Below are 17927 nucleotides of genomic sequence, written 5' to 3' on the forward strand. Positions count from 1 at the left end.
ACTAAAAGGCCAATAGTTTTGGAAAAAATTTCTCTTTTCTTCCTAGCTTTTATCCTAATAAATTCATACTCATTTACCAACAAAAAGTTATTTGTAATTGGGCTTAGATTTAGGATTTTAATTATTTTTGGGATTTTATATGGTTGATGGATCAACCGCCCAAGCCTATGAGTTGTTTTATTAGACCCATTGCAAACTAATTTTTTGATAATTTGTGTTTTTTTTTTCTTTCTTTCTTGTGATTTTCTTTTATTTGTACTCTTGCAAATTGAAACCTTTTCTTCAACTTGTCAAGAATGGGATAGAAATGATGCTCATAGAGCCTAGAAGGAATAAGAAGAAGACCCAAATAAGAGATGAGTAGAGACACTACACGAAGCTGACTAAAATTTGGCCCACACATCAAATGTAATAGTATCTAGAATCTTAGAATATGACCTAACTTTCCTAGCCCATTTCTTATAGTTCCTTTCTGTCAGATGTGGTAAATGGCAGCACAGAATGCCTTCTTCCCCAATGAGTTGATGCAAGTCTGTCCATTAAAATTTCTTTTGATCCATCTCCACTCTCTCTCTCTCAAGATCATGATTGGCCTAGGTAATGGCCAACACTTATGAAGAATACTGGCCCAATGCGAAAGGAAAAAAGGCAATCAAAAAAGAGGTGTTGGGTGTTTTCTCAAGCATTCCACCAGAAGCATCAGAGGATGAAGGGAGGGAACGTGCTTCTGAAGAAGGGGGTCCTTGGTGGGGAGATAGTTGGTGAGGACTCTTCAGGCAATGAAGTTGTGACGGGGAATGTGATGAGATAAGTAAATGACTCTATACCAAGAACTTCTTTCTTTTCTTCTTTTATTGAAGGGGGAAGAAGTTCTTGGCTTTATTAAATATATTTCATTCACTCGGAAAAAAAAATAGATATTATCTTTGTAATCATTACCCCATGTGATAATGTCACTAACTCCAAATCATTCCATATTTGGTTATTAAAGTCCAATTTACATGTAAAATATATCATTACTAAATATGGTAAGAAATTTGAGTAGTTTATACAATCACATGCAGTAATGATTATAAAAGTTTCTTTTTTAAGTTTGAAAATTTCCCCTTCCCTTCCCTTTAATCCCCCTTGCAACCAAACAGAGCCTACATCATGATTATCACATTGGTATTTAATGATCATTTTGATTAATTGACTGTGCACTTTAGAGGGAGTGAAGTGTTCAGAAGGACCTTCACTAAGTTTCAAAAGTGGATTCATCACTAGAGCAGTTTTTTGGTCCAATTGTGGGGAGTTCAGGCCACATGGATTTGGCGGGGGAGGGGGGGTAGGGGTGTCAACCGGTCGGGTTCAGTTGGGCCTAGCCGGGCGTCACGGTGCATAAAGCTTGTACCGTGACCACTCATTTAATTAATCGGGCCGGCCCTGGTCGGGCTAGGTTGGGCTTCGGGTTATAATCAGGCCCTAATCAGCCTTAAATGGTGCAAAATTGGGCTATGGGCCTATTTAAATATAAATGGGCTTTAAAAGGTGCAGTCCATTAAAACTGAATATTTTAATTTTACAAAGAGGTGTACCATCTTGCGACCTATTTTCTGTCTTTTTCCATTAAAATTGAATAGTCCAACCATTTGAACATGGCCGATTCATTAGAACTAGGCTGAAATAATGCAACTTGTGCTGACTCATGTCTCAAGATATAAATTTAAGCTAAAAAAATATCATAAAAATGTACCCAATACATCAGGCCAAGTCCAATAGAAAGTTAAATAGTTAATGTCATAAAAATTTAAGCTAAAAAATATTCATAAAAATATAACCAATGCATTAGGTCCAGCCCAATAGAAAGTTAATGTCATAAAAATATATCCAATACGTCAAAACCAGCCCAACAGAAAATTAATGTCATAAACAGATTTGGGCCAATAAATCAAACAAAGCTCAAGCCTATAGAAAAGTTTATAAGTCAAGGGGTCTAGCTAGGTTAGGCTTAGAATCGATCGCTCCAGTCGAGCGTCTGACGGGCTAAGACCACCGGGGCAGCCCACTTAGTAAATGTGTCAGGCTTAAGCCCAAGACGTTTAGTAAACAGGCCAGGCTCGATCGGGTCTTCTAGGTTGGGCACAGAATTGACATCCCTAGGGGGGGATATTGTAATCTACTCTTGTTTGCCCTTTGAGAGTCTCACCTCAGGGGGTTGGGTCATGAGTTGAGTTTATTTTTTGGTTCTTTGGCTTTCATAGACTTGTACATTATTCCTATTGTTTCCTAATCTTTTTCTTGTGAATAAGTTTGATATTGTCTAATCCAAAAAAAAAAAAAAAATCTAAAAAGACTAAGTTTCAAAGTGTTTCCCTCAACTAATTGGAGCATTATCTATCCCATGCAAATCATTGTGAATACCAATTTGGATCCTCTATTGCCAAGCTGCCTGGCAAGACCGTGCTGCCCAAACACGGTGTTGCGCACAATGTCCACCTTACCCCTATCCAAACGCCTTGCCCTAGTGGGGGTAAGGTGGTCTTTGCGCGCAGCACCATGTCTAGGCAGCACGGTCCTATCGGGCAGCTCGGCAGTAGAGGATCTGGATCCTGTGAATACAATATCATGTTATTACATGCATGACTTGGCATACATGGGTTGGTGGATGGCATGTTCGATTGGGATTATGAGGTGTTTTATTTAACCGTGTAATAAGTTATTGTACGTGGATAAGTGTTATGGTAACTAGGTATGTTAGGTTATTACATGTGAGTAGGAGACATGCATATGGTAGGTGTGGTAGAAGCTAATATAAAAGTGTAAGGATCGAGTTGTAATTCGCATCTATGTAACTCTATTTAATAGTTACATTTGAATGATAAAGTCACCAAGATTATCACCCTACAATTTCTCTATTGAGAAAGAGGAGTGGCACATCTGAATTTTTATCCTCTCAAGTGCGGTGCATTGCCCAATACACCTTTAAAGTGCATCAGACGGTGCACCACACTTGAAACTTGAATTTTTATCCTCCCAAGTGCATCAGATGGTGCACCTCCCAATTACACCCGGACCTCATTAGAGCAAAACCCTATTCTATTTTCTCTCTTTTCTTTTCTTTTCTTTTCTTTTTTGTTTGTTTTTTGTGTCTCTTTTAGATTATCTTTGCACGTAAGACACGCAGACTCGATTATACTATTATTAATACTAAGAATTAATAATAGCTTTAGATTTGGAGACTGATTTTTTTCCCATTTTGTAGTATTATGTAGGCTTCATTCAACACAAGTAGAGATCGCCTCAATTAAATAACCTATATGAGTATCAATTCAGCAACAGTCCACGTTAACAGATCCCATTTCGTGCAACCACATCGCTTCTTATGAAGTCCACTACACAAATAAAAAAAATAAATTAAAACCATATACAATATTTGGACTCTTAAAAATCATGGGCTCCCACTTCTTGTCTGATATTTATAAGGTCCTATATTCATGCATGGACATTGGCAACCCAAAACATGGCTTCTGCAACCCATTCCTTCCTCTTCTCATACCTCCTAGTTGCATGTCTAGTTTCAACCTCACAGGCAAACTGGGGAGGCTCCCGCTCCGGCTCCGGCCACGGCAATGGCAACGACAATTTATCTGGATATTCAGAAAAGAAAATCATGAACAAAATTGACAGTTGCTGGCGCTTGAATTCTAACTGGGCATCCAATCGGCGTGCCTTGGCAGATTGCGCCACAGGCTTTGGTGAGGGAGCGATTGGAGGAAAATACGGAAACACTTACGTAGTTACCACTGAAGCAGATGATCCAATCAATCCTAAGCCGGGCACACTTCGGTATGGTGCAATCCAAACAGAGCCTCTATGGATAATATTTGATAGGGATATGGTCATTAAGCTACAGAATGAGCTTATGGTGAACAGTTACAAGACAATAGATGGGAGAGGAGCTAAGGTGGAGATAGCTTATGGACCTTGCATCACAGTCCAAGGTGTGAGTCATGTTATAATACATGGAATTAGTGTACATGATTGTATACCTGGGAAGCCAGGGATGGTGCGTAGCTCCCCAACACATGTCGGCCAACGACTTGGGTCCGATGGTGACGCCATTACTGTTTTTGCTTCTTCGAACGTATGGATTGACCACTGCTATCTCGCACGATGTGCTGATGGCCTCACTGATGTAACTCATGGTTCAACAGCAGTCACCATCTCCAATAACTACTTCACCCAACACAACAAAGTACGGCCCAAGTCCATTCCATTTAGTCTAACCATTCCTTGTTAAGATAAAATGTTTCTAAATGATGAGTTTGGTTTTATTTACAGGTGATGCTGTTGGGACACAATGATGCTTTTACCGCGGACAAGGATTTGAAAGTTACTGTGGCCTTTAACTATTTTGGCCGGGGTTGTGTGCAGAGGATGCCAAGGTGAGAAATGGTTGGATGCCCCTCCGTGCCCCCTCATTGGCCATGGCAGCAAACCCTTAACCCAGCATGGGACCAATGAAAGTGTGCACAGAAGCGTCAACAAGGGTGACATTTCCGTCTTCCATGGGGCGGGGTGATTATTTCACAAGGGGCTGTGTCGAGCATAGGAACTATGCTCTCGGACAGGCTCCTTTTTCCCTTAGAAAATAGTATCTATTTTTGTGTAATAATGTTGGTTTGGTGATTAATTTGCATTGCAGGGTCAGGTTAGGGTATGCCCATGTAGTGAACAATAGATACGATCAATGGCTACTGTATGCTGTCGGTGGGAGCGCCGATCCAACAATCTTTAGCCAAGGAAACTACTTTGTCGCGTCCAACAGTACCGATTTTAAACAGGTATATACAATGGGCCGGAGAGTCTAAATGACACTTCTATAGGAGTATTTAAAATTTAACACTTTTTTTTATTGACGTTTGTGTTATTCTCAAAAGTATTTTACGTCTAGGATAATAAAGGCACGTTTTTCAAAATAATTTGAAAGTAATTTTTCATTATGTCATTATCGAAAGTAAAGAGAAGTTTTCTGTGGGAGGGTATACCCGCCCATGCAGACAGAGTGGTGGACGAAATGACCACCCCCACCCCATACTATGTGCTCTCTCATGGGCATTTGCCTCGTAATGGCCAAGCTCCCCCCACAGAGAACGCTCCGAAAAAGATCTTGTCAATCCGGGCAGCGTGCAGCCATGTGCAGCACCTGAGATGAGGCGGTGCGCATTGACCGCCTTACTCCTGCCCAACGCCTTGCCCGAGCAGGGGTAAGGCGGTCAATGCGCACCGCCTCATCTCAGGTGCTGCACATGTAGCACTGCTGCTCGGATTGACAGGAGCCGAGTCCGAGAACGCACCGATCCTAGAAGTAATTGTCATATTTTTACACATTTTTTTAGTGTACATGTGAAATGACGACAAGATTTACCCTCACTAAGAAAAAAATTGTGTTATATTGAAAGGATTAAAAAGGGAATTAAATTGTAAATTATTTGAGACCTTAAGGGATATCAATAAAAAAATCTCATATATAATATACTTATAATTAATAATCACACCTCATAAAGTCTAGCTGTTGCTTCTTGTTGAATTGTGTCACAGGTGACTAAAAGAGACTGTGAATGTGGGTGGGTGAATTGGAAATGGAGATCTTCAAATGATGTATTTCTGAATGGAGCTTATTTTGTTCAATCTGGGTATGGGACATGTTCCCCACAATATGTCGATTACCAGTCGTTCACAGCTGCACCGGCATTCATGGTTCCTGCCTTAACAGCTGATGCTGGTCCCCTCATCCTCTGTGTTCCAGGACAACCATGCTAAACTAAAAGGCTTTAGAGTTTTGGAAATACTTTCCCCTTTTTTCCTAGTTTTGTGTGATCTTTTCTCTTTCTTTTAGACTTTCGGAACTCACACATATAAAATGAATTGACAAGCAACAACACTTCATGGAAGAGATTTTCCATTTTCATGCAAAGTTTCTCTTTTTTCTCTCGTCTTCCTCACCATTTTTTTTTTATAAACCTTGAGAACTCATCCATGTATAAAAACAGTTCGATCCTGGAGGAGATTTCCCATTTTTCGTGCAAAAGATTTGCATGGTCCATTTGTATCAGGCTTTGGTGAATTGGAAATTGAGTTTTGGGAAAATTATCCCCTTCCTTCCTAACTTTGTGTGATTTTCTCTTTCTTTAGAGTTTGAGAACTCCCCCAAAGTAAATTTCATTTACCATGTAAAATTTTGGGAGTTAATTACAGGGTTGAATTTGGATCCTCTACTGCCTAGCTACCCGGCAGGACCGTGCTGCCTAGACACAGTGCTGCATGCAATGTCCTCCTTATCCCTACCCAAAAGCCTTGCTCGAGTGGGGGTAAGGCAGTCTTTGCGTGCATCACCGTGTCTGGGCAGCACAGTCCTGCCGGGCAGCTCTGCAGTAGAGGATCCAGGTCCATGAATTATACTTAATAATGATTAGAAATATTTTAATTAAATCTAAATTTTACTTCACTTAATTTCTAACCTAATCGTGCCTTAGTTTGAATAGAAAAGTATGGCAAAGGATTAAGGAATCTATTGGAAAAGTTTAGAAAATTTCGATTACCTAATTATAGAATTTCCAAGTTACACAGTCATGCAAAAAGTTTTAATTTATTTTATTTCATCATATTAAACCAGGGTTTTAGTAATTGGTAGTACTCTCGGTAGAGATTGATACCGGTCTTGATTGGTCATGTTTATCCCTGTTTTCTTTAAAATAAAATAAAAAATAAATTTACATTTTTATCCTTGTTTGTACCGATTCACCAAAACGGGATCAGTCAAGAATTGATTTTGGTCTCCACTATTACCAATACGAATCGGCCGATCTATCCGATCCTGTACCAATTCCTCAAACCATGTATTAAACCTATCAATTATCATGGAACTAGTTGTGATTTTCTTCTAGTATTAATTTGTTTCACGCAAGTATTTCCTACTTGAAGCTTGATACAAATGGGTCACTTTATCTTTTGCATCAAAATGGAAAATCTCCTCCAAGAACAGTTTTTAGTCATGGGAGAGTTCTCTTTTTTTTTTTTTTTTTATTAAAGGAGAGAGAAATTTTGCATGAATATAATATTGTATAGGCAAAGAGAATGCCACCCCGGTTGCGCAACGCATGTCACCTCTACGCCCAGACACAGAGGTACGTGAAATGATCACCGCATCCCTAATTATTTCCATCTTTCCAGGGGATGCGACGATCATTACGCGCGCCCTTGTGTCTAGGTGTAGGAGCGATGTGCGCTGTGCAACCGGGGTGGCGTTCTTTCCCCCTATTGTATACTAAACAATTGTTTGTTGGTATTAGTGCATTAATATGGTCGACTTGCATTTTCAAAATTAATAAAATGCTCTTTGTTCATTGATGATGAGATGGATGTCTAATGTGAACATAAAAATTATATAGACATAAAAACGAACATAAAAAGGGCATGTAATCCCAAAGGGTAGCAAAGTTAGCATGGGAATTGATAGATGACTTGTGTTCGACTCCTCTTACCTACTTGGGACCACTTACCTTGGATACCTTGGATTTAATTGACTTTCTACTTAAATCCTTAAATGGCCCAGTCCTAAGATGGCTATGGACCTCATATGGACGGGGGAATAGTCAGGCCAAAGGTTTGGATACCCTCGTTAGCAAAAAACTAAAAAGGGCATATTGATATGTCGGATACAACCTTGGATCTGCCTTTATTTTTATAAAATTATTGAAATACCCCTAACATATTGATGTTGTGTTTTGATTACAAATAGAATTTCGTTGACAACATATGGGGTTTGAAAGATCCATCAACGAGTACCCTTAAGAAAGAAAGAAAGATCCATCAATTCAGTTGAGACAAATGGTGGCTCATCTAACCCTTTTTCAAAACAAAGTACTATTAACACATAAAAAAATTTTGGAAATTATATGATTAACTACTTTTGGGTTTTCATTTACAAAATTGTCCACCTTATGTTTGAGTTAACAAAAATAGACAAAAATAAGTTAAGGTTTATAAAACTCGACAAAATAGTATATCTCCCTCCCACACTTATTTTTTAAGACATTTTTATCCCAGTCATTGCCTTCTTGCCCAGGCATCCTCCGTTCCTTGTAACCCTACCCTTGTCCCAGCCATCGTTATTCTCTGCTACCCCAAGTAACAAAAAAAAAAAAAGAGATTTTTTCAGAGGGGAACTGCCGAGAAAGGAAGGAGAGTCACTGTTTTGTCTAGTTTTGTAAAACTAAACTTGTTTTTGTCTATTTTTGTTAACTCAAACATAGGATGGACAGTTTTGTATATGAAAACTCAAAAGTAGCTAATCATGTGATTTTCCCTAAAAAATATGCGACTGAGGGTCAAGGCCATACACCCCCTAACAATTAAACTAGCCAAGACCTTATTCGGATTTCTTTTCCTCAAAAAAAGAGAAAAAGACAAAAAAAAAAAAAACATAGATTGAGCATATAGGAGTGATAAGCCTTATGAAAATCACCATTTCCTTTTTAATATATAATTATAGATTTACAATTGGGGGTTAGCAAGGCTGAAAGCTATTTCAACAACTATTATTTGCCATGTGGTTATTTGTTTAGCACTAAATATAAAAAATCAAGTAGATGTGTATTGTCCGCATAATCAGCTAGAAGGATTAATTGTCAATTAAGTCCAATCACCTACATTTTATTGTAATGTCTTGATTTTTAAAAAAAAATCAATTATGTTTGAAGCATTATTATTCAATAAACGCAATGGAAGAGCCATGCATGTGGTGTGCCATTTAGTTGAGATTAGTCACCAAATTCGACATATTTTCATTATAAAAGAAATTTAAATCTATCCAATTGTCAGATTTGGCTAGGCAAGCCCAAGCCCCCAAGCCTGCTTTAGATATATGCAAATAAGAGCCTTGGGTTAAGTATCATAATTTTTATTTCACATTTTCTATAACCGACATTTATGGTGGTAAAATGATTCTTTAAAATTTATCAAAAAAAAAGAAAAAGGTGGGGATGGCGGGAGCGGGAGGGGGGGGGGGGGAAGGAGCTATGTTCTCTACCCAGGAACACACGGGGGTGCAGATTCTGCCCAAACACATGGGGTGAGATTAGGCGATTATTTCGATCATTGGAAAGCAGAAAGGTCATTATACCCACCCCCATGTATTCGGGCACATCCTACCCCCACAAAGAACATTTTCCAAAAAAACAAATGTTTCTTTAAATTTGTACAAAGTTTTTTGTAATGCCTACTAATTCACATGTATGGAGCCATGGAGGTTCCAAATCTACAAATAGTGGGGGTTATTTAAGTCAAATCAATATTCAAGGGAAACAGTTTTCAACTTTTCATGCGATTTGGTTCAGCACCCATAGGGTAATAAGGGTATACTTGCAATATGTCAAAAAACCATGAGTGTCGTCAAGATATTTTTATAAATATCAGGGAGCTTAGATGTAATTTATATATAAACAATGACATAGATGTCATGCCGTAGCCCGTAGCCATTCTAGCACCGATCGTGCCGGAAGAGTCAGACCAGAAGAAGCAGAACACAGGTTACAGACATAAAACAAGACCGGTACAGATCGACTGCCGAACTGTATCGAAGTGATCGCAGGGTCGATGGAATTCAAAACTCGAGATTATGGTGCTGAAGAAGCATCTCATTCGCTCCCTCGCATGCGGACGGATTCTCATCCTCTGGCTGTTCAATCTTCCTTAGAGCTGGTACAACTCGCCCTTAACTTCATACTGTTTCTTCATCTTCAAACCCCTATACGGCTTCTCCTCCCTTCCTCCCTACCTTTTCTACTATGTAGCTGAAGGAATCTAAACCTATCTGTGTTTTTATATTCCTTTGGAACTGTTGGCATGCCTGAAGAGAGAATGTCGCTTGAGTCTAATTTTGATTGCTTCTCTTCAAGAGTTTTCTGCAGTCACAAATATGTGCAAACCATATATTGGGAAATAATTATTCTCATACACCATGATCTCACGGTCTTACGAATTCTGTCACCCTTTCTTTATGGAAAGCGAAGCAAAACTTCAAAATTTTGGATTAGTGAGATATAAACTTATTATTTATTGAAAGCAAAATTGAAAATTCTTCTATGAGCAACCACAATGAAGTAAGGCATAAGCTAATACAGAATTCAAAATGGTGTTGGATCCTTCCTTTTCCGTCGTTGACTCCATAGATGTTATTTACCCTTCTGAGGCCTTCCTTTTAATTTGAAAATCAGAACACTCACTGACGACCATTCAAATGCACTGAGACCCAAATTCAGCACCTAGAGGAATTAGAAGATAGTTCTAATATTATCTTCTGAAGTGAATTTCATTACTCCTTACAGAAGTGTAAAAATGAAAATGGTCCAAGTGAAATATATGTCAATTTTCACCTAGTTACATTTTGAAATACTCTCACACTTGACTGGAATTTAACATTTATTTTTGTAACAGGTTGCCGTTGCATTTCATGAAAAGATTGACCTCTATGATCCTTTGAGAGCATTAGATGCAGATTTTGGAGTTTCAGCTGCAGAAGGAAATGATGTTGAGTATGGATCTACAAGAGGGAGCTCCAATGAAGCTGCTATTCAACGGTCAGCTAAAGAATGGGCGTCTTTCAAGCGATCATTAATGCAAAGATTTGCAGTTGCCAAGACAATATCTATTTCCTCAGTAAGTTTCTCAATCATAATGAAAAATGTCTTCTCTCCCCACTCCTCTTCCCAAATAATAATAAATAAAAAAAGAAACAAAGAAACAAATAAGAAAAAGAAAACAATTCTGCTTCAAATATCACCCAAGTACTTGATACTCTGCTTAGACACAAGGTTATAAAGTAGTTTTGTAGCACATGGCTTAACAAGAAAGGGGTGGGGTCTTTACTTTGTTCAATATGATACATTTGTTGAACTTATGTTACCAAGTTTGAGAACAACAGCATTACTGTGGGTGCTAGGGATCGCAATGGGGTTGGTTAAACAGGTGTTAGGTTGGGTATGGTATTTTCTCTTTGGGTTGGGGGGTGGGGGGGAAGAGGGTTTGGAAGTTGTACTTCACCCACCCTGCTTCACTCCATGGGTATCTGCCCCAATTAAGAAAGGGCCATTACCCAATGCTGGTCCCAGCCATGCAGGATCTTGGGAGGGGTGAGTTTGGACAGTCCTAACCTTCGTCATTTTTTTTTCGGTAAGTAGCTGCCCTCAAGACTCGAACCTGGGCATTTGCCCTGGCAGCCCGAACCTTTTACCATTGCTCCTAGCAATGGCCTCATGATTGTTTCTTGGGGGTGGGTTAGTCAGGGTTTGGCAATATTTTAGAAGGACAGTATCTGTATTAGTTGAACCCGCTGCATTGCCATCCCTAATGGGTGCTATTGAACTTTCATGATTGGGTTGAAACTCATGGGGCATTTGTGTGAAATGGTAAATATATGTGAATGACAATTGGATCCCAACTGTCAATGGCTGGAGCAGAAGTCATGGCGCATTTCCTTTTTTTTTTTAAACAGTTAGTTTCCCTCTTCAAGTTTTTTGAAAGAGTACGAAGTAGATTTTTGGATGGACAGCAGAAACCTTTGGTTTTGGCTAGTTCTGGTGAATTTATAGTTGTTGCTTGGGAAAAAAAACAGTAGATGTTGTTGACAGTTTTGTCATTCTGAATTGAAAGCTTGGTCATCTTGTCAGCTATTATAATGGAAAAGTAACATTTTCCTTTCAGCCCGTACAGTATATATGAATATATGAAAATTATTTCATTAGTGTACTGCCAGTATGTTACTATACTCCATTATAATGGTACAAAATAAAGGTATAATAGTCGTTATAACCAATCATTGGATTCTCCTGTTTGTTATAGTTCCTAACATAAACTATGTTGTACATTAACTCTAACAACAAAATTACTAAAATGCTGAAGACATTGCTGGCTAAAGTATGTTTTAGAGGAATTTTAAGAAAGGAAAAAGGGAAAAATGATATAGGGTTATACTGGCTGTTATAAAGACGAATGAGATTACAGATTTTGGACAATCTTTGGGTCAACAGGTGTGGTTTAGGAGTGAAGAGAATTAAGGATATGAATTTAGTAGGTATCTTAAAACAGGTTTGGTGAATCGCCTCTAAGAAGGACAACCTTTGGGTCAAATGGGTGCAACACAGATACTTGAAATCTGAATCTATATGGACAGTTAAGGTTTTGAAAAATTGTTCTTGGGTTTGAGGAAAATTCTTGAAATTAGGTCCAAAGCAGAGGTCTGGGTGGAACATATCATTGGTGATGGACAGGCAACCAACCTTTGGCTTGACCCTTGGCACTCAGATGGGATCCTCTCGAACCGATATGGAGATCGTATCTGTTATGATTCAAGCTCCGACAGGTATGCTCTGGTGCACTTGATCCTCAGGCATGGAAACTGGGATCCAGGCCACGTAACCTCCATGGTGTTGCTTGATAGTTGGTCTCGGGTTTCCAATTTTCAGAGAGTTGGTGCTAGTGATCCAGACAAGGTATACTGGAAACCTACTTCGTCGGGGCAATTTTCTACCAATTCAGTTTGGGACACCATTAGATATCAGAGCCCTAGAGTGGCATGGGCGAAGGTAGTTTGGTTCCAATGGTAATATCCCAAGACACTCATTTACTACTTGGCGTTGTTTGATTGCCGCTTTGCCCACAGTGGACCAATTGAAGAAGAGGAATATTATCAAACCCCTCTTTTGTTGCTTTTGTTGGGCTTGTTTGGAAACTCGAGATCATTTATTTTTTTGTGTCCTTGTATGGCTTCCATTTGGAAGGAAATTAGGGTACTCTATTCCGATAGCAAACGGCAGATCACATCTGCCTTGGATGAAGCAGAATGGATTGCAAAAAATTTTGGAGGTGACTCTATTGGGGCAATAGCTAAGATGGCTTTTAGTGCTACCATTGCTCACATTTGGGAAGAGAGAAATTCAAAGATCTTCACCAATAAGACCAGAACCAAACCTCGCATAATTATGGATATTCAGCTTTGTGAGTTGGGAAGGAACAGGTTTTTGGTCCATCAGTGGGGTATGCAGGTTATGTGGGCTCATCTATAGAGCTTCCCTCGGCCTGTCAAGTGGTTTTTTTTTTCTCCCTCATTTGTTGTGGTGATTTTGTGGTTTGCCTTTGGAGATTGTTCTCCTATGTAGGGCAGTTACATGTGATTGCTGGTTTTTATTTGGCCCCTATGGGCTTGTACATTCTTCTTCTTCCTTCTCTTTTCTTGTGAATAAATTTGATATTACCTATAAAAAAAAAAGATATTACAGAATCTGCAATGGCTAGTTCTTATTTTATTGGTCATTTTAAATTTGTATTTTGATTTCAAAGAGAGATGGGGTTTTATCTGTTTTCTGCTCGTAATGGTGATACCTTATTGCTTTTACAGATGTCCGACGTAATAGTAAAAAGTGGCAAGGGTATGATAGCTCTCTCTCTCTCTCCATTTTCTAAAAATGGGAAATCCTTTCTTTTTCATAGATAACAATGGGAATCATTTTGAATACTAGAAAACATTACTTAGTTTTACGTTTATCGCTGCCTGAATATATGTTGATTGGAACAGGTATGTGATTTCATATTTTTATTTGATGTGGAGTCTTACAGAATATGAGAAACCTCCAACAAGAATGCATCTAGAAGAACTGGATGATCCACAAAAAGAAGCTGAGGCAGATGTCAAGATCATTACACGGCAAGAGTATGTTTCACGATTACATGAACTTAAAGATGAAATATCTCATGCTTGGCGAGCTGAGGACCGTGTAACAGCTTTGAAATTATCAATCAAGGCAAGAGTTTTGGACTCATTCTATTTATTTCTATGGTGGATATTTGAGATAATTATCCACATATGTTGTCATACCATTGTGCATTCCCTTCTTTTTAATAAAATTTTCTGCTTTGCCTGTCAAAGAAAATTTTTGAGATGTTTATTTTAATTTTTTTGGGATTGGTTAGGAATAAAATTTATTGAGGTAGTCTTTTTTTCCCTTTTAACGAGAAATTGTATAAAGGGGGAAGCATTCCCTCTAGTTAAGGAAGACACAAAATATATTCAAGAATATTTCTTGTTAGAGTTTACTTAACAAATCAAGCAGAAGAAAGTGAAAACACTACTTCATATGTTGAACTCCTTCCAGAACCCGTGGCCCATAACTGCATTAATACAATGTGAATTTCCATTGCAATGGACTTAGACACTCTTAGCTATTGGTATTCTTCTTTTAGACAGTAGATCCTGTACCTTTTCTGTTAAAGCGAAGTCTGCAAATGCAATTCTAAATGTCTAATGAAACATCTCTCTAAGAAACTTCTTACTCTCTTTTCAGTATGTAGAAAACACATATGTCTTATGCTTACACTTGTTTTGAAATCTGAATAAGCTCATAATCAATTGACTGTCTAATCATTTTGAGTATAACAGTGCCTTGAGGCTCAAAGGCTGTGGTCATGTACTTTTACTGTACTTTACTAGGCTACATGGTCATACAGGCTGCAACTGGTAGTGCACTGCTCATGAATCAATATAACTTAAAGAAGTATCAGATACTGCTCTTCTTTGACATTTTAGAGTACCCACCCAGTTTAATTGAATGATATTAACTAATTCTTTACCAATAATTGTCAGCATTATTTTCATAAACTGATTACGCTAATTTTATTGAATCCTTTTATTTCTATCTTAATTCCTCATGACCTATATTACTATGGACATCACATCTTAAGTTTTCATTTTGGGAGATTTTTCTTTAAGCTATAGTCCTTCACTGAGAATGTAGACAATTATGATTTAACTATTAAACTGCATATGTCCATTTATTAGATATTTCATTGTAACTAGATTATTAACTTGATAATTTATTCATTTCTAACCTTGAATGTATTAGCTAACACAATGGCTTCTTAATAGGAATAGTACACAGTATTTTGTACCAATCAATGTCCACTTTTTTGGGAATGATGGACATGACATTAGAATGCAGATTTGCCTAATTCATAATGAACTTTTTTTTGGCAGGTTGCTAGACTTCTGATGGATACATCTGTTTTACAATTTTATCCTACAGTCTTTGTTTTAGTTACGGATGTACTGGATATACTTGGAGATATGGTGTGGGAACGCATTAAAAGGAAGGCAGAGTATGCTGATGATGGAACCATGATTTGCTCCTTGCCAGGTTTGTTTTTTATGACATTGTCCTCGTTGAGAGATGATTGGTTGTGAAATTTGAGGGTTTGGATTCATTATGTATGTCTGCAAATGTACATGCAAAATTTATTTTTTGGTAAATGAATATATTACCGAACCCCAAGGGGGGGGCAGGGAAGAGAGAACCAATATACAAGAAGAGAAAAAAGAAAAGGGGAAGAAAAGGAGGGGGGAGGGGGAAAGCGCGACCAACCAGCCTACGCAGAGGAGGGAGGCCGCAAGAGGGCAATATCAAGGCCCCAAAAAGTCAAAATGTGCCTGTTCCTAATACATGCAAATTTTCTTTGGTCCAAATTCAAATCTTTAAGAATATGTCTTGGTTTAGAAAGAAAAAGTGACATCATAGGCTTTGAAAACCAAGAAATTTGTCTGCAGAAATTCAATCTCAATTTGTTTGCCGATGTTCTTTTTTATCACTTAAAGATCTTGTAATAAAAATATTGTCAGTGTTGTGTATGATACTAACAAATGGCAATTTGTCACAGATGACTTTGAAGCCAGTGATGTTTGCTCTGACGCCAAAGAAACTTGTAATAATTGGTTCTGCAAAATTGGTTCCATTCGCGAACTTCTTCCACGCATGTAAAGTTCTGCTATGCCAATGCTTCTTTTCATGTGAAGTTTTCTGAGAAATTTTCATTCTTTGTTTACTTGTAGATATTCTGATATTTGTCTGCTCCTGCTCCAACTTTTAGGAAAGGTGGTGAAATTTCTTCTTTCAATCTATATAGGAATCACACTGGAGCTTTCTTGTCACATATTGTCTATGCACTCAGGGTTAGCCTTAATTGAGCCCAGGAGCCTCATCCAGATTCATTATGTACTGTCTACTATTGTCTCCATTTGGTGCCACATTTGTTGAGCATGGCTACATAGGAACCTAGATGTACATTTTCAATTTTTTATTTTTATTCAATGCTGTCTTATTTAGTGTTTATTTTTGTGCTCCTATACTTTTTTGTAAACCATCCTTGCTAGAGACATTGTACAAACTTTTTCCTTTCCATATGCTGCAGTCGTTTGAACATGCTTTCTGGAGCTTCATTGTTGATTTGTGAAAGATGTGATAGTATTATCATAAAATATAGGAAAAAAATTATTTTGGCATTCCAGTCACAACATCACTAATATTGAGTATGGCTTCCCTATTTCTGTGCTGTTTTGTTCCTTTTAGTCCATTACATTATCAGTTACTAATAGAGTGATCATTGGTTCATCTGAAATACACTTGTGCAGTGGTTTTAAAGTGAAACTTTTCTTATGCCTTGGGTGGTAATTGAAGTGGCGTTTATGAGATAGTAGTTAAGTTGGCTCCTTGTAATGTGGTTCAAAGAGGTAGAAAACTCTTATAACTTCAATTGAGGAAGAACTGTAGGCACTGCTAGAATTGTAGATAAGATGGTTTCTTTGACTCTGCATGCACATCTGTAAGGTAATCACAGATATGATAGAACGCATGCTGACATCCATTTGGAAAGAGTGGCTTCAGTAAACTTCATTTTTTTCAACTTGTTAGTTTTTCAAAATTCTCTTCTTGCAATAGGGCTAATGTTTCTGATGCCATTTGTTCAATGTGTTCTACACTGAAGTTACTTGGAGCTGGCGATATTTTGTTGCTGGCGTTTCTTGCATGACCGACCTTGGGAAAATCTCAAACGCCTAGTTATGATGATGAGAGGGTTAGCAGATCCATTGGCATCTGCATATTGTCATCTATATCTTGCCCGATGTGCTCAGAAATTGCCACCACATAATATAGGTAAAATTTTATGCATAATGCATGCATATGTACTCCTGTTTATATATGCATTATATATTCACATGCTGAAAATTTTCTAGGGTATGCATCAATTTCAGCATTGGCCATGCTTTTGCCTAGATGCTGCTGATTGGGAAACCCTACTTAATATGCAATTAATTGTCTTTAGGCATCTATTTCTTAGTCTCATGTTAACTTCTTCACAATTTTGGGACAGGATATCTTGTTACTTGTATTAATGACATCAAAGTGCGGATTATTTTGGGAAGAGAATCCATGAATGGGAATTCTTCAGAAGATAGAAAAATGTCTGTCAGCCTGTTTGAACCTGCCATCGGTTGGATTATCAAATGCTTACTTAAGGATACAGATCAGGTCAGTAATTTAGTACATGTGTAAATTATACTCCTTGTCACTTATTGATATATGTTTTGTCTCGAACTTTAAACACCTGTTTGAAAGAGTTACTTTGTTCCTGATTGTGTATGTATGATGAAAATCTTTTGAAATAATTTCAGCATAGATATGGGCTAGGTTCGAGGTTTCGGTTTCAGTCAGGCCCAAAACCAAAATGTTTTGGTTGACCGAAACTTGGTATTTTTTTTTGTCAGTTTCGATGTTGGGTTTCGGGGCCCATATGGCCAAATTAGGTCGTGAAACTTGTAGGACAGCCTATTTTAGATCCTCTAAATGTAGTGGAACCCTTAGATTTTTTAAATTCACACCCAAAATGGTATAGTTTGACTTTGGACCCTAGGTTGGTAGTCTACGTTGTATATATACACCGAGTTCCACACAATCTTTAGTATTAGAACACATAATTCAAGTAAAACAACTTAAATAAGCATTAGGAATGAAAACACAACAATTTATGAACCATTTCATAAATCATACATCAAACGTTCT

General features: G+C 37.9%; 2 protein-coding genes across 3 annotated transcripts in view; both read left to right on the forward strand.

The window, feature by feature from the left end:
* The first annotated feature begins 3502 nt into the window (after window positions 1-3502).
* On the forward strand, window positions 3503-5805 carry LOC122640283 (putative pectate lyase 2). Its single transcript, XM_043833433.1, has 4 exons — window positions 3503-4237; window positions 4324-4427; window positions 4688-4826; window positions 5584-5805. The coding sequence occupies exons 1-4, from the start codon at window positions 3503-3505 to the stop codon at window positions 5803-5805; spliced, it is 1200 nt and encodes a 399-aa protein (XP_043689368.1).
* A 3763-nt stretch (window positions 5806-9568) lies between these two features.
* Window positions 9569-17927, forward strand: part of LOC122639659 (VPS35 endosomal protein-sorting factor-like) — a 51836-nt gene continuing 43477 nt past the window's right edge. For both annotated transcript variants that reach the window (XM_043832543.1, XM_043832544.1), the window contains exons 1-8: window positions 9569-9744; window positions 10480-10701; window positions 13439-13469; window positions 13657-13841; window positions 15071-15230; window positions 15748-15844; window positions 16852-17021; window positions 17239-17396. In XM_043832543.1, coding sequence (XP_043688478.1) covers window positions 9640-9744; window positions 10480-10701; window positions 13439-13469; window positions 13657-13841; window positions 15071-15230; window positions 15748-15844; window positions 16852-17021; window positions 17239-17396 — 1128 coding nt within the window. In that variant the 5' untranslated portion in view covers window positions 9569-9639. The remainder of the gene's footprint in view (window positions 9745-10479; window positions 10702-13438; window positions 13470-13656; window positions 13842-15070; window positions 15231-15747; window positions 15845-16851; window positions 17022-17238; window positions 17397-17927) is intronic.

The sequence above is a fragment of the Telopea speciosissima genome, chromosome 9, assembly GCF_018873765.1.
Source record: "Telopea speciosissima isolate NSW1024214 ecotype Mountain lineage chromosome 9, Tspe_v1, whole genome shotgun sequence".
NCBI classification, from domain to species: domain Eukaryota; kingdom Viridiplantae; phylum Streptophyta; class Magnoliopsida; order Proteales; family Proteaceae; genus Telopea; species Telopea speciosissima.

Bases quoted from the DNA above. Each gene is read 5' to 3' on its own strand.
- LOC122640283 (XM_043833433.1), top strand. From the start codon at position 3,503: ATGGCTTCTGCAACCCATTCCTTCCTCTTCTCATACCTCCTAGTTGCA. The intron at 4,428-4,687 runs GTGAGAAATGGT...TTTGCATTGCAG, and splicing joins TGTGTGCAGAGGATGCCAAG to GGTCAGGTTAGGGTATGCCC. The intron at 4,827-5,583 runs GTATATACAATG...ATTGTGTCACAG, and splicing joins ACAGTACCGATTTTAAACAG to GTGACTAAAAGAGACTGTGA.